The 15,755-nt window shown below is 49.9% G+C and overlaps 1 protein-coding gene across 4 annotated transcripts; it reads right to left on the reverse strand.

Moving 5' to 3' along the window:
* Window positions 1-5,333: 5,333 nt before the first annotated feature.
* Window positions 5,334-14,791, reverse strand: SRRM2 (serine/arginine repetitive matrix 2). 4 transcript variants are annotated; one of them, XR_013998440.1, is made up of 11 exons: window positions 14,561-14,791; window positions 11,100-11,378; window positions 10,106-10,213; window positions 9,756-9,920; window positions 9,504-9,581; window positions 8,953-9,015; window positions 8,827-8,859; window positions 8,579-8,629; window positions 8,312-8,404; window positions 7,467-8,226; window positions 5,334-6,529 (listed from the first exon to the last, which is right to left on the reverse strand). XR_013998440.1 is itself a non-coding variant. In XM_081132282.1 (10 exons), the coding sequence occupies exons 2-10, from the start codon at window positions 11,339-11,341 to the stop codon at window positions 8,184-8,186; spliced, it is 873 nt and encodes a 290-aa protein (XP_080988408.1). In that variant the 5' UTR covers window positions 11,342-11,378; window positions 14,561-14,791; the 3' UTR covers window positions 7,487-8,183. The 4 variants fall into 4 exon arrangements, 3 of the variants coding, with proteins under 3 accessions (XP_080988408.1, XP_080988406.1, XP_080988407.1); XM_081132282.1 differs by lacking the exon at window positions 5,334-6,529 and having other exon boundaries at window positions 7,487-8,226; window positions 8,953-9,012; XM_081132280.1 differs by lacking the exon at window positions 5,334-6,529 and having other exon boundaries at window positions 7,487-8,226; window positions 14,553-14,791.
* Between the last annotated feature and the right edge of the window lie 964 nt (window positions 14,792-15,755).

Consider the following 15,755-nt stretch of genomic DNA (forward strand, 5'->3'; position numbering starts at 1 on the left):
AGCTAGATGAGGAGGAGGAGGAGGAACTCCGCCGCTCCTTTGCTGGCTGCAGGGCCCCCGCGGAGGCAGGTGGTTCCCCACCCTCAGGGTGGGACACCCCAGGGACAGGAACAGAGAGCATGCCATTGTGGTCACCAGCAGAGGATGTGGTCTTTGCTACTGACCCAGAGGAGAGGGACTGAGATCCTGCTACAGGGGTGGTTGGGGCAAGCAAAGATCGGGATTGGTCAGAAAAAGATGGCACAGGAGACCTAGGCCGATCCTGAGCTGGAGGGAGAACAGACTGTGAGGGAGGAGCCTGAACCATTCTAGAGACAGGAGAGGGAGCCCGCTCAGAGGTCATTCTAGACTGGCTTGGGGCAGCTGGTGGGGTTCTGGAGCCTGGGCCTCCCGGTGGGGTTCTGGACCTGGCTCGGTCAAGGAGCGGTGGGGAGGTTCTGCCACTAATGCGCTCATAGGCAGAAAGGGGCACCCTGGGGCTGGTGAGGTTTGCACCAGACAAAGCTGGAGCCATCCTAGCACTGGTGAGACTTGCAGGGGCCAAGGCTGGAGGGGTTCTTGAGCTGGCAATATTCACAGGAGCTGTGCCATGTGCAGATCTAGGACCCACTAGGTTTGCAGGGGCTGGTGCCTGGGGTGTTCTGGAGCTGGAGGGATAGTTTGCAGCGTTTGGGGGTGTACCAGAGCCTGTGAGACTCAAAGCTGCCAAAGCTGCTGGGGTTCTGGCTCCTGCTAGGTTCACAGCTGGGGCTGTAGGGGTGCGAGGGTCAGCAAGGTTCACAGCGGAAGGTGCCACTGCTGTTCTAGGGCTGGCCAAGTTCATGGCTGCTGCTGCAGCTGGTGTTCTTGAGTCAGCCAGGTTCACTGGTGTTGGTATGGCAGGTGTCCTGCCACTGGCCAGGTTCATGGCCGCTGCAGAGGCTGCAGGAATCCTACTGGCAAGGCTGGCAGCTGGGGCCGTTCTGAGACTCATGAGAGGCACTGGAGCAGGAACCTGGGACATTCTTGCAGCAAGGCCTGCGGCAGACATGGATGGAGGAGGACGAGCAGTGCCAAGACTGATGGCTGTCAAGGCAAGTGCAATTCTAGACTGAGCATGATTTTCTGGCACAGATGTTCTAGGGTGATCAGGAATTCGGGGACCTGGACCATCCATCATGGAGCCACCAGCTTGCTGCAGGACAGACATGGGTGTTCTAGAGCTGCCAAGAGGTTCAAGCATTCCAGGTGATCTACAGCGGTCAAGAGGAGTTGGTGACATGCTAGGACGACTGAAGCAACTCATTCTGGAGCTATTGAGTGCCACTGGAGGGGTCCGAGAACCAGAATGATTTCTTGTTGCTGGAGGAGTAGCAGAACGTGAACGATCAGAGCTACTCCCAGATACAGAACGCCTGCGGATTGCTGGAGGAGATCTTGTTAAGGATCTTTTGCCCCGAGTCATTCGTGGAGTACGAGATCTAGAACGTCGGCGGACAACAAGTGATGAGCGACTTCGAGAGCGCTTGCGTGGCAGAAGTGGGGTTCGAGACCTAGAGCGACGCCGAATAGCTAGAGGTGTTCGAGACCTAGATCGGCGGCGTGTCACTGGAGAGGTTCGAGAGCGGGACCTCCTTCGAGTTACTGGAGTCGTGCGAGATCGAGATCTCCTACGAGTGACTGGGGATGTTCTGGATCTCGATCTTCTGCGAGTGATAGGTGAGGTTCTGCTTCGAGATCGCCTCCTCACTACTGGTGGAGTCCTAGATCTAGACCTTCTGCGAGTTACTGGTGGTGTTCTAGAACGGGAGCGCCGGCGAGCTGGTGTTCTGGACCTTGAACGACGGCGAGTTACTGGTGGTGTTCTGGACCTGGATCGCCTTCGACTCACCGGGGATGCTCTTGAGCGAGATCGTCTTCGAGTCACTGATGTCCTAGACCTTGATCGTCTCCGACTGACTGGTGAAGTACGTGATCTGGACCTACGTCGGCTGACCAGGGGTGTTCTGGACCTGGATCGCCTATGAGTGGCTGGAGAGGCCCGAGACCGGGAACGTTTCCACGGGGCTGGTGATGTGCGTGAGTGGGAACGCTTCCGACTGGCTGGGGGTGTCCTAGAGCGACCTCTTCGACGTCGAGAGGAGGTTCGTGAACTTTCCTGCCGAGCAGGAGACCTTGAATGGTAACCAGAGCCTCCTCTCCGCCTACGAGTAACCCGAGACCTTGACCGACTCCGCTGTCTCCTTCGAGAGGTTGACTGAGAAGATCCAGACCTATCTCGACGTCGGGTTGTCCTGGTTTTCTCCCTCCTTGAACGGGAACGAGACCTCTGAAGCCCACGAGGCTTTGGTGAAGGAGAACGGCCTCTCCTTGAAGTTGTCTTAGTACGGGGGGATGAAGCTGAACGCCGCCGGCGTGAGGATCTTGACTTTTCAGCTGGCTCTGGAGAAGACACTGAGGGACTTCTTCGGCGTCGTGGGGGAGTTCTAGAACGGGTCTCTGGTGAGGACGATGCAGAACGGCTTCTACGGGAGAGTCTGGTCTTCCTAGTCCTCTCAGATGATCGAGAGCTGCGACGCCGAAGTGGAGTACGAGACTTAGTCTTGGGCTCTGGTGATGACCGAGAGCTTCTTCTAGCCATTCTGGACTTGGGTGGGTGTTCTGGAGAAGACTCAGAACTGCTGCTTCCTTCAGGAGAAGGGCCTCTGCCTTTGCTCGATGAACCTGATCTGCTTCGTCTGGGAAGGGCCCGAGGAGCAGGAGCCTTGGGTTCAGGAGAGGAATCAGAACCACTCTGTGCCCTGGATGCTGCTCTTGGCTTATCTTTAACTTCAGGGGATGAGCCAGACCTACTGAGCTGAGGAGAAAGTCGGGATTTGCTATCAACCTCTGGAGATGATCCAGAATGACTCCTTTGTCTAAGTGGCATTCGTGCCTTAACTTTAGAATCTGGAGAAGAGTCTGATTCACTTCTTTCCTGAGGGGATGCACTGGGTTTCTCATCAAGTTCTTGAGAAGATCCAGATCGACTTCGCTGCCCAAGAGGAGTCCCAGCCAAAGTCTTCTGTTCAACTGATGATTCTGACCCACTTCTTTCTCTCTGGGGGGTAAGACACTTGTTGAGTTCTGGGGATGATGGAGAATGACTCCTTGGCCTAGGAGTCTGAGGCAACACTTTTGGTTCTGGAGAAGAATCACATTCACTTCTCCCCCTGGATGGTGTTCTGGGTATATCTTTCATTCCAGGAGAAGATCCAGATAAGCTGTGCCTTGAGGGAGTCCCAGACCCATCTCTAAGTCCTGGGGAAGAACCAGACCTGCTTCTCCTTGAAGGGGTTCTGGGTAAACCATCTTTCAGTTCAGGAGAAGATGCAGAACTACTTCTTTCCCTTGAGGGTGTTCTAGGTATGGCATCAAGTACTGGTGAAGAAAGACTCTGATTTGAAGACATTCCTGCTTTTTCCACCACATCTGGGGATAACTCAGAACTGCTGCGTCTGGAGGACCTCAATTGTTCTTTCATGTCTAGAGATGAATCTGTCTCCAGCTGATTGGGAAAAGGTTCATTCAAACCTCCTTTAACCTCAGCAGAAAATCCAGTCTTTATTTCTGAAAGAGGGCCTGAGTTTCTAAATTCTAAAGGTGACTCATAGCTATTGCCCCTGGGAGGGGAATCAGACAGTTCTTTATGTTCTGGAGAAAAAGATGGCCCACTCCAAGTTGAGGCCACTGCAGGGACTTCTGCTTCCAAAGCCTGCAAAGACTGGCTTTGGTCAAGAGTCAAAGACATAACAGGCCTTTCTCCTATTTCAGATGAATCAAAGTTACTTCCCACCATTTCCTTAAGTTCTGGAGACACATGGGACAGAACCTGGTTTGAGGACTCTTCAGATTTCTCTACCAACTCCATTAATTCCTCATCTTGGCTTGCTTTAGTTAATGGACTACTTTGGTCTCTTGTATCTGGAGATGACCCAACACCACCTCTTTCCTTTGATGAGTTTCTAGATGTGTCTTTGAGTACTGCTGAGGATTCAGGTCTATTCTGTACTGGAGGAGGATTCAATTTGTCACTTAGTATAGACGATGTAGTAATATCCTCCTGAAGGAGTAAGCCTGTTTTCGTTTTTGATTCAGGAGAAGGCTCCAATCTACTCTGTCCCAGAAGAGATTTACAGTCCATTGCAGAATATGGGGAAGAGTCAGACTGAGATCTATTCTGCTCAGGAGACATTCCAGGTTTTAGACTAGGACTTACTGACAATTTGCTTCTATCTTGTGCTGGAGATCTGGGTGCAGGTTCAGTGACAGGAGAAGAGGACCTGGACTGGCCACCCTTAGGTGGTGTTTGAGATTTGCTCTGCAGAGACAGGGAGTCATAGTGACCTGGTCTCATTTCTGGACTTGAAGTATCAGATCTGGAATCTAGCAAAGTGTGAGACTGTCCTTCCTGTGGCAGAGATAAGGTGCCAAAATAGCTTTCTCCTGGTGGTGTGCTGGACTTTACTCCTGAACAGAGTGGGAAGGATCCAGAACTTGGTGCTGGTGAGTCCTTAGACATCTCCTGGGAACATGGTGACTTTGATCCAAAAAGACTGTGACCTGGTGGAATTTGAGGCTTTACTTTGGGGCACGGGGAAGTAGACCCTGAGTGACTTTGTCTTGGTGGTGTTCTAGGTTTCACTTTGGTATCTGGTGAGGATGACCTAGAATGGCTGTGTCTTTGCAATAATCTAGATTCCACCTTGGAGCAAGGAGACTCTGGTCTGTTTTGCCTTGGTGGTGTTTTGCCAGGACTTGGAGATGAGCCAGAATGGCTCTGGATTGGTGATGTTACTGCCTTCACTTTGGGTTGTGGAGATGACGATCCAGACCGGCTCCGTCTTGGAGGTGTGCTAGATTTCACTGCAGGAGGAGAGGATCCAGAGCAGCTATGTCTCAAAGGGGTCCTAGACTTCACCTCAGGTTCAGGTGATGTTTCAGAACAGCTCTGTCTTTGTGGCGTTGCAGACTGTTCATTTGCCCGGGGACTTGTTGCAGACCCTTGCCTTGGTGGTGTTCCAGATTTCACTATAGGTTGAGATGAACTAGAATGACTTTGTCTTAATGGTGTTTTAGATTTCTGGTTGGAAGGTGAAGAGCCCGAGCGACTTCGCCTTGGGGGTGTTTGAGATTTAGCTTTAGATTGGGATGATCCAGAGCGGCTACGCCTGGGTGGTGTCTGAGATTTTTGTTTAGGACACGGAGAGGACCCAGAAAGGCTTCGCCTCAAAGACAAGCGAGATTTTGCTTTAGATCGTGGAGATGAGAGAGACCTGCTCCGCCTTGAAGAAACACGAAATTTTTTCATTTCTGGGCTTGAGTTGGACCTGCTCCTTCTCTGTGATGTTCTGGACTTGTTCTTCCGCTCTGATGATGAGCCAGATCTCCCTCTCCTTTGTGGTGTTCTAGAGTGAGATCTTCCCCGTCTAACTATACTTCTACTACGGGATCTTCGTCTTGCTGGTGTCCTAGACCTAGATCTCCCTCGTCTCGCTGGTGTCCTAGACCTAGATCTCCCTCGTCTTGCTGGTGTCCTAGACCGAGATTTCCCTCTCCTGCCCGGGGTTCTAGAGCGCGACCTGCCCCGCCTCCCTGGGGTTCTAGAGCGGGACCTGCCACTTCTCCTGGCTGGTGATCTACTACGAGACCTCCGTCGGATTGAACGGGTCCTAGATCTGCGTCTAGCAGGTGATCTAGACCGAGACCTGCCTCTCCTGGCTGGTGTTCTAGACCGGGATCTACGCCTGGCAGGTGTTCTGGATCGCGATCTACGCCTGACAGGTGTTCTAGAGCGAGACCTGCCCCGCCGGGCTGGGGTTCTAGAGCGAGACCTGCCCCTAGTGGCTGGGGATCTAGAGTGTGACCTTCCTCGCCTTGCTGACCTCGACCTGCCTCTCCTCTGAGTATTTCTGCTCCTGGACCAGCCTGGTCGCTGGGGAGACCTAGAGCGGCCACGTCGCTGGGGGCTTCTAGATCGCCCCCACCGCTGTACAGATCGGGACCTATGCCACTGAGGGGAATGGGACCGAGAATGACCTCGCTTAGTAGGGGTTCGAGACCGCGATCGCCCCCTCTTAGTGGTGGTAGGACTACGGGACCTCCCCGCCCTACGAGGTGTATGAGAATGTGACTTATCCCGCTTAGCTCGGCCATGTGAGCGACTCTTAGATGTGGGAGAAGAAGAAATCTCTCGGTGGGACCCTGGAGCTGGTGTGGGTTTAGGACTTTCAGGGGAAGAGCTCGCATGCCGAGAAACTTTGGTAGGTTGAGGGGATGGTGGGCAACTCTCTGAAGATGATTGAGGAGGTTTCTCAGGAGACTTAGGTGGTAAACGACCCCGGGTTGGGGAAGCCTCAGATGTGGGGTTCATTGGCTCCTGACTTAAGGGGGTTGCTGCAAGGGGTTGTGGGGAGCTGCCATGTTGCTCGGCAAGGAGCGGAGTGGGAGCAGATGGTTCTGGGCCTGTGCTGCTCCTTTCCGGAGAAGAGCTAGGTCGAACTGCAGATTTCTAAGAGTGGGAAAAAAAAGTAGGAATAGGGATATGTAAGCACTAAAACTTTTTATCACTCTTAAGATTCCAACACCCGTTTCAATGGAATTTCTCTGCAAGGCCCATTACACCAACTGGTCGTTTTCCTCATGTCATGACCAACCATCACGTTCATTCAATAACAAGAGGCGATTTAACATAAAAAACACTGGGGGAAATTTGAAGATATGGACAGTCTGTGACCTCAATAGTCGTGTAAGAGACAGAATGCAAACAAACAGCACACGTTAAAACAAATAACCATTATAAAATGCTGTAAAAAGCAATTCACTAAAGTGGGTGAACTCTTACTTTATCCTTGAAAAATAACTGTATTAAAATAAAAGGGAAAGGCAAAGGCTTGAGGACTTGTGTAAATAAAAAAGACTAGGATGGAGCACAGGAAGACAGGAAAATGGATAGAAGAGCTAAGAACTTAGTAAACAGCAATTAAAATATACTGTAATAGTTGAAACTACAAAACATTAGGGTTTGAATTAGAATAGCAAGTGTAAAAGAATAAGTGCTGAACAGACCATTCCAGAGTAGTACTTTCAGAATGCAATCCAGTGGGTTGAAACATTTTAGCCACACCAGCATTTAATGAAATAAAAATATTAGAAGAATCTAAGTAGTAAGGCCAAGTATAAAGGAATTTTCTTGAGTTCTATATACACATATAAACAGGACGACAATGCAAAACCTATATCCAGGGTAGTCTGAAAACTACAATTCTAAAGAATTTGCAGATGTAGAAAAAAATCTGATTAAAAAAACAAGAAAGGAATACAGGAAAAAAAAAAAACACCCCGAATTCATTTATCTTAATAAACTCTTATTTCTTTTTCACTTCAAATACCTATCCTAAATCCATAACCCTGCAGCCCAACAAACATCCATTAACTTAGGAACATACCTCCTTTTTGTCTTTTTCTTCATAAGGGCTACTAGGCTGTTTTGCAGAAAGCTCCGGGCTGCTGGGATGCCCTGTGTTGGTGGTACCTGGTTCTCTGGAAGGTGCATCTCCCTCCCCTCTACGCCCTGAAGCAGGGGAAAGACTTTGCCCCGTCAAGGCAGTTGAATGGGTTTTTGTTGCAGCACTTCGAGACCTGAGGGAGGTAATTGAGGATGGGGGAGAGGAAGAAAATCAGCTCAGGGGAGTACAGAAAACCCCCTCCCCAGCTCCCATCCACCTTCCCTGACTGTACACAACCCTCTTCCAAGAAGCCTTCTCTTATTCACAAGACTCCAATCACTCACTGAAATTCAAGTCCAATTCACTTTGGTTGGTCCTTCTCTTCCCAACATGATCCCCAAAAATGTTCTCCCTCTACCCCTTTGTTGACCTCCCCCAAACCTCCCAAAACCCTCCACCCAGCCATTCCCTACCCACTTCATTCACAACTCACCTCTGAGCCCACCTCCTTCAGGAAGCCTTCCCCGATTAAGGAAGCCAGGGTAAGGATTCCTTCCTCCCCCAGACACCACGAACAAACCACCCCCCCCTATTCTGGCAGTCCATATACATCAGAACAAAACAAGAAATAACAAAATAAACAAAAAAAAAACAAAAAAAAAAAGAGAAGGGGAAATGTATATGTCTGTCCATCCTGTTGCTTTAGCCTGTCAGCTCCTAGAGGGCAGGGACCGTGTCTTCCGAATGGTCTGTGCAGCGCCTAGCACACCGTGGGCGCTCAATAAATATTAAATTAATTAACCCACAAGTCCCTCTCCCTCCCTTCCTCCTGGACCACCCCTTACCGACTGCGGGAAGTATCAGAAGAGGAAGCAGAGTCAGCAGAAGTTGAATGGTGGGCCCGGCGGCTCTTGGGGGCTGGTGTTGTACTTCGAGACCTGAAGGAAGACCACAACCCACAACTCAGGTGTTGTCACATTTGTACTGGATTACCCTCATCCACCCCGCAACCCTTTATCAGTCAGGTAACATGACATATTCTACCCTATTCCCCTAGATGGCATTCATCTACTTGCTAAGCACATTTTCCTACAATCCACACAAACACTCACCGCTTCCGCTTCTTGTCCTTAGATTTGCGTTTGCTCTTTGGAGTGGGAGACCTAAGAAATAAGTTAAAATTATTAAAAGTAATAATCACTTTTAAAAAAATGAAATAAATATTAGAGTTGACAGATCAAGAAACTGAGCTTTACTTCAAGAAAAAGAGACACCCCCCCACAGAGAGCAAGCAAGGTCATTAAACAATGGCTACAGCTCTGCATGCCACTATGTCCTCAATTCCCCAAAGAGCTCTTACCTATGCTTCCGTTTCTTGGATTCAGACTCTGACCTGTTGGGGGGGAAAAAAGACAAAACATAAACCAATACCTATGCCTGGATTCATTAAACCTCTCTAACCACACTATGTACTCCCACCTCATACCTGTGCTTCTTCTTCTTAGAGCTCTTCTTCCTCTCTCGTCGAGGAGAGCTGCTCTCTGACCTGCTAAAGATGAGTTCAGTAACAAGGTCATACTGCTTGGCTCCTTCCCTGGCCCTCCCACTTATAACCACCCCCACCCCCAACCCCCACCCCGCCCAAAGGCTTCTAAAGCACCGAACAACTCCAACAGCATTAATGTGCCAGACCTAAGCCGAGAACTTACTCTCTAAAAATCATGGGTATGCTCCCTCCTTTTATCAACAAACATCAAAATGAAAATCTCAGAAATCCAAAATGCTGTTGGCCAGTCCTCAATTGACAGAGCTGCAGAATCAACCCTTCCCACTGAAGCAGCATACACATTCCCTCCTCCCAGCTTAAACCTGAATAGTAACTCCCTCCTCCCTGAGTTTTCTGACAACTCTCTCCTGCTTCCTAGAAGCAAGAATTCTCAAGAGAGAGACAGAGACAGAGAGAGATTGATTGGGGAGAGAAAATACATGACAGGATTAATCCTCTGGCTTACTACAGTAACTTTCCAACTAACTTACCGTCCCCTATCTTTCTTCTTCTTCTTCTTCTTCTGCTTTGGTGTTGGTGAGCGAGAGCTGCTGGACTCCCGGACAAGGCTGGGGAAAAGATGAAAAGAATGGATAGTAAGCCAAATTTTCTCAGACATTTCAATTTCAGAAGAACAAAATCTAAAGAATCTGGGAAGAAACAGCCCACAAAAATAAATAAATTAGAGCAGAGTGCTTAGAATGAGGAACAGAAACTGACACTGGTTTCTTGGTCTTGTGTACCTGTAAGGTTTGGGAGGCTCGGGAGCTGGTTGTTTGGCTTCTCGAGCACGACGCTGAGGATCAAAAGAGCTGCCATCCACATAGGAATCACTGATGCCAAAGGCAGCACGGAGTCGCTCATTCTTCTTCTCATTCAATTCTGCCAACTGGTGAGTCTCAGTTACCCTAGAGAAAAAAAATAGCAAAGATGTGAAGGACACTGAGAGCAAAGCATAGTCATTTTTACACAATTATATACAGGAGCCAAAGAGGATTGGGAAAAGGAAGACAGAACAGAAAGTACAAGGTAAGAAGAGAGGACAACAGGAGTATATAGTCCAGAGGAAATTAAAGAAGAGTGAAACACTCACACTGGCCTCTGCCCTGGGGTCTCCTCCTTGCCCCCAGGGTTCACATCCTTCTCCAGCAACATGAGTCGAAAGGTCGCCACTTTTTCCTGAATTTGCTGTTCCTCGTACCTGGAGAACAAATCCCTTCAGGGTTAAAGCTTGATTAGACACTTTCCCCAGTCCCAGGTTTACAGTTTCCTCATTCCCAACAAGGTCCCTTTCCTCTCCATGCACACATAGAACTTTTCACTCACTGTCACCCAAAGCACCCTTTTCTTAAATCCATCTGACCTTTTCCCTGTCATCTTATTTCCTTCAACTTACTACACCCTCTAGAACAGTGGATTTTAAACGGGCCAAGAGAACAAAAGTTAAACAGGCAGAGTTCCAGGTGCTCCTCCCCAAACTTCAATAAGAACAGGTCTTTCATTTCCTAGGATTTCAAAATAAGGTGCATTGTATAAAAGGGGCGCCACTGCTGAAGTTTGAAAACCACTGCTCTAAAAAGGTTTTTTCCCTGAATGTGCTCCTTTTCCAAAATTTCACTTCCTATCCAACCCAGGATCCTCTTATCCAGCCAAGTGTTCTTCCAGTTCCTGATTTCCTGCCTTTGCTACCTTCCAAGGTCTCAATCCTTAAATCCATTTACCTTCCTATCTCTATCAATAACAACACCTGTCAGCTTACCTAGATCATCTCTTGCCTGGTCTCTGCTTTCCCACCTCTTCCTTAAAGCACATTTTTGTCTCTCAATGGCCCCCTTTCCCCATATGCCTGTCTAAATAATTCAGACTTCCTCAGACTCCCTTGTATGTCCCAGACATGGTTTCCTCATCTCCCACTCTGAACTGTCCCTTAATTCCTTTCAATATGCTAGTTCCTTTTCCTCCGCCCCTTCTACAACTCCTCTCCAGGCCTCTTTCAACAAGCCCTAAGCTTCTTACACCCCACCTAACTCCCCCAGCTCTGCACTCATTCAGTGCTTGGCTCTCCCCGAGCCGAGCCCTCCCCTCACCCCTGCTCTTCCATCATCTCCTCCAGCTCGAGGCATCGCAGCTCCACTCGCCGCTTGCGCTCGTGGTCCAGGATGTCAGGATTAGGCCGCTTCACCAGGGCAGCCTCCAGGCGCCGCAGTTCCTCCTCTCCCTTGTAGTCAGGCCGCTCACCCCGGCGGCCCCGAACCAGGGACAGGTTGCGCTGGACGTAGCCGTTGGTGCCGCTGCCCCGGGGCGTCGGCAGCCCGATCCCGTTGTACATGGCCCCGTGCCCGGGGGGGAGGGGGGCACCACCGCTCCTGAGGGGGAGCGGGGAAACACGGGTCAGGCCCCTGGCCCCAAGCTAACCACTTACCACCACCCAAATCCCTGCTCTCCTCCATTCCTATTACAACATGTATCTCCACGCTAAACAACCTTCAGCTACATAATCTTCCTGGTCCCCTAACAAAACCTTCTTCATCCTTCCCACACTTTCTTTCCACCAACTCATAGCCCAGCTCTTATAGCCTTTTGAAAACTTCCATGTGCAAGAGCCATTCCTACTTGCACCTAGGTTTTCTTCTTTATTCTACCCTAAGCAAACAAAGATCCTTTCTCAAATTTCTCCATACTGTCCCTTTATCCTCCTTTGGCCCCAATACACACAAGTGCTGTCTCCACCAACTACTCTAATTCCTAACCTCTGGTAACTGACTGAGGTCTCCAAACTGGGCACAACAAACACCCAAGGGCCCACAGTTCAAGTCCAAGGACTCTTCCAAGAACTGACCTAAGGATTTCAGACTACCCTGTTATGAATGCAAAATGAACTAAGCAGTCCCTGGATATCTAAACAGGTAGACCAACTGGTTCTTAAGATAAACCAAAGGAATCCCATGCAGCCTCACACCCAGACTAAAGGCCAACATGCACATCAGAAACTAATGAACCTTGGAAACAATCCACTTAAACTTTATTTCCCAGGGACCAGTTCCTTGATTCCAAATATTTATAGCTCCTATCAACTACTCTGATACCTCAGTCCTTCAATTTCCTTCCTATAGGATTTCTCTCATGATTTGCAGCTCACCCAAGTCTCCCTAACACCTGTTAAATATTACCTGTTTTCAGTTCAATGCTCTAAATATATCAAACCAGCCTCCTGTTCCACTGTTCCCATACCATCTCTACACTCCTCCTCTTATATGAAAACACCCACTCTTTATACCTCATTTTCACTATGTCAAACTGTCAGCTTTCCCTACTAGTCTCCTGAATCTCACTTCCTAGTTTTTCTCTTCCAGCCCTGTCTTCTTATCCCTCTCACACTGTTATCTCCATGCCTCCCACCAGGTTCTATCCTCTCAACCTGTCCCAACCCCAGACTCTGAAGAGCCCTCAAGCTCTTTTTTCTTGTTAGATTTCTTGGCTACGCAGTCTACTCCTTTCTCATGTTGTATGTACTCTATTTCTTTCTCCAACTTATCCTGGTCAAGATAAAGCATAAATGTGTGAGGAAAACTACCCAAGGAACAAAGTGGCTAGGTTAGTGAAAGTAAAGAGACACTGAATTGGGTAAAAGGGAAGGCTACTTTCTTTAAAATCCCAGGATAAAGCAGCATTATACAAACGCCTGGAAAAATGTACTAAAGCAAAACAAAAAGGGTATGACAAGATGTTGAATGGAAGGGAGACAGCCCAACTCTAGACCAGTTTGGACAACCCCTGCCCCACTCTAAGGCTGGGTCCCTGCCCATCCCAGTAGCAGATTCAACAGGAAATTGAAAACAAAAGATAACCATGCTGGGGTAAAGGGAGTGATGGATAAGACTAAGGCTAGGAAAGGCAAGTGATAATGAAAAAGAAATAAAAAACTACAGCACAAGAAATCAGTTTTTCTACCTTCCAAACCTCACTTTCACTTTCTCAAATACCAATCCTCCCCATTCTAAACCTAGATCCCTCTTTGCCTCTCTATACCCCACCTAATTTTTCCCTTGCAGAATGCTTCTGACCTGCAATTAATTCTTCAGTTTAACCATTCACCCACACTTCCATACCACCTCACACAATAATCCTCCCACTCCCTAAGGAGGTTAAACCAGTAGCTGCTAAGCAAAGGGTATTAAGTCACAACGAACTGGAGAACTTGTAGGGAATGAGCCAAAAAAGGAAAAGAAAAAAAACAAACCACAGCATCCAAGGCAGTGCTCATTAAAAGGAAGGACCAGGGGCATATCAACAACACATAAATCACCAAAACCGGATGGCTTTATAAAATAGGAATTCTTTAACTGGGGTCCATGGACTGTGGGTATGCAAAAGTTACCCAAGCTAAAGGCAAAAAATAAAAGCTGCAAAGGAATACAAAAGAGAATTTTTTCTATTGGGAAATTATCACGATGCTGAACTAATGAGATAGAAGGCAATTTTGAAATCCAGTATTAAGGTATCCAAAAAACGAAGAGGCACCAAACGGGATGGAAGAGAGAATGGACATATGTAAGCAAAGCAAGCTCAGCACCGGAGGACTGTGTAGCTGGGTTGACACCATGAAACCCAGAATGCTTAAAATATTAGCTCAAGCAAAGACCTAAGCCTACACACTTAAGATGGTAGACGAAACAGACTCTCTTCGAATTTTTGATCCAAAAGATATCTTAAGATAAGCCAGACTAGAAACCAAGGCTTCTTCAGAAGCGTTGTACGTCAAATAACGCCTGAAAGAGTCCAGCGTTTTCTTCCCAAAGGAAGGTTCCAACAGCCTCCTCCCTAACTTTAATACAACTTTTGGAAAGATGATAAAAAGTAAAAATTAAAATTTTAAAAAGCATATGGTCTGCCTTTACATACTCAGCTTGAATTTTCTTCGCTAAAGGTTTGGGGCTTTTCTCTCCTTAATATATTCAGGGCAAACAGTAACGAGTCCGAACGGTCTAAACCTTCGGGGCATCTAGTTCAAGGCCTTCTCTGCACTGACTGGGAAGCCAAGGCTTATTTTCGGACTTGAGGAATGGGGGAGGGGGCTGCGTGGCGCCCCAAAGTCTGGGAGGCTCCCAGCCGGACCACAAGCCCCCAGGAAGGGTGCGGAAGCAGGAATGGCGCGGGGGAAAGGATCCCGGGGCAGGCCCCCGTTGCCGCCGCCCCCTCCCCGCCAAGAAGGGGCACCTACAGAAAGACCTCCTCGGCCGCACGCGTGGGGGAGACGAGAAGCCGAGTCGAGCGCTCGCGCGCTCTCCTTCTCTCCCAGAGCGCGCACGAGCTTCAGTGCAATCGGCGGCGCGCGCCGTTGCCATGGGGGAGGGGAATAGAGTAAAACCCGTGCGACACAAACCGAGGGAAGGGGGAGGGGAGGCAGGCGAGCGAGGGCGTCCGCGCGAGCTAGGGGCGGCGAGCGCGCGTGCGCCCGGCGGCCTAGACCGTTCTCCGCGCGCTTTGGCCTCAAGCCGGGGCCGCCGCCCCTCCCCCACCCGGCTCGCGCGCTCCCTCACCCTCTCACCCGCCGCCGCCCTCCGCTTCCGAGGGGAAGAGGTGCTACCGCTGCTCGAGCTCCCGAGTCTCTCGGGGCCTGGAGCCGCCGCCTCGCCTTGCCGATCTACCCGCCTCAGCCGACACAGACGCCTCCTCGCTTCCTCAGGGGCCGCAGCGGGCTCCGACTGCGCCACTCGCACCCCGCCTGGGCCGCGTTGCACGTCAGCACGACTAAGTGCGTCAGCACGCAGCTGCGGGCGTCCCAGAACCCGCCGGGAGCCGTAGTACGCACCGCGGCCTTGTGCGCAGGCGCCGAAACCCACTGGGAAGTGTAGTTTCTTAGGCCTGAGGGAGGTTCAGTTCCGTAGCCAAAGAACTACGAGCCCCTTCGTCCAGTGCGAAAAAGTGCTGGAGAGCGGGCAACGTATTACGGAGGGTTTCCAGTAGGTGGGGAGGGACACAAGGCCTAGCGCCCAGTCGAGCGACGCTGGGACGCTGGAGCGCTGGGACTCCCGACTTCGACGGAGAGCATTCTGGGAGTTGTTGTTCTAGCGTGGCACTGAACCCGTTTGTAGTTTCGGCCTTGGGCATGGCCGCCATTTTGTCTCCCCATGTTGGGAGGCGATGGCACCGAGCCCAGAGACCCTGCAGCTTCCGTGTGACCAGGGGCTTCGCGGGGTCAGCCAGCGTCCAAAAGGCATTCGGCCTTATGGCGCACCTGGGGGGAATCCCCTCAGGCCCCAGCCAACCGACTCCCCCAGGACCCCAGAGCCCAGCTTCAGGCCCAGGGCCTGAGGCAAGAGCCTCTCCAGCTGGCCTTTATGTTCACAGCTTTCGCGGTTGCATATGGGCATAACCGGGCCCTCTGCCCAGGGAAGTAATTTTCTTTTATCTCTGGGTGAAGCGGGCAGGCAAGAATGCGATTTATATCCGTAGCAGGGCAAAAAAGTTACAAACACCCTTAAATTTTTCACCCTTTTGCAGAATGTCTCGTTAATTTGTTTAAGTACATTTTTTTTAGCCTGAGAACCAGCCAGTCTCAGAGCAGAGTTGAAAGAAACTGAGCTCAGCCAGGCCACTCAGCGTCTTGGTCATGGGGGGTGTTTGATGGGCCCGGATACAGAAAGCCAGGTATGAAAACTAGGGTACAGGGACTCACCAGGGCAGGAAGCCCAGGATGCCTAGCAAGGGGTGAAACTGGGAAAACAAGAACCTTGTCCCCA

This window comes from Miniopterus schreibersii (genome assembly GCF_964146895.1).
Source record: "Miniopterus schreibersii genome assembly, chromosome: 3".
Classification (NCBI taxonomy): Eukaryota; Metazoa; Chordata; class Mammalia; order Chiroptera; family Miniopteridae; genus Miniopterus; species Miniopterus schreibersii.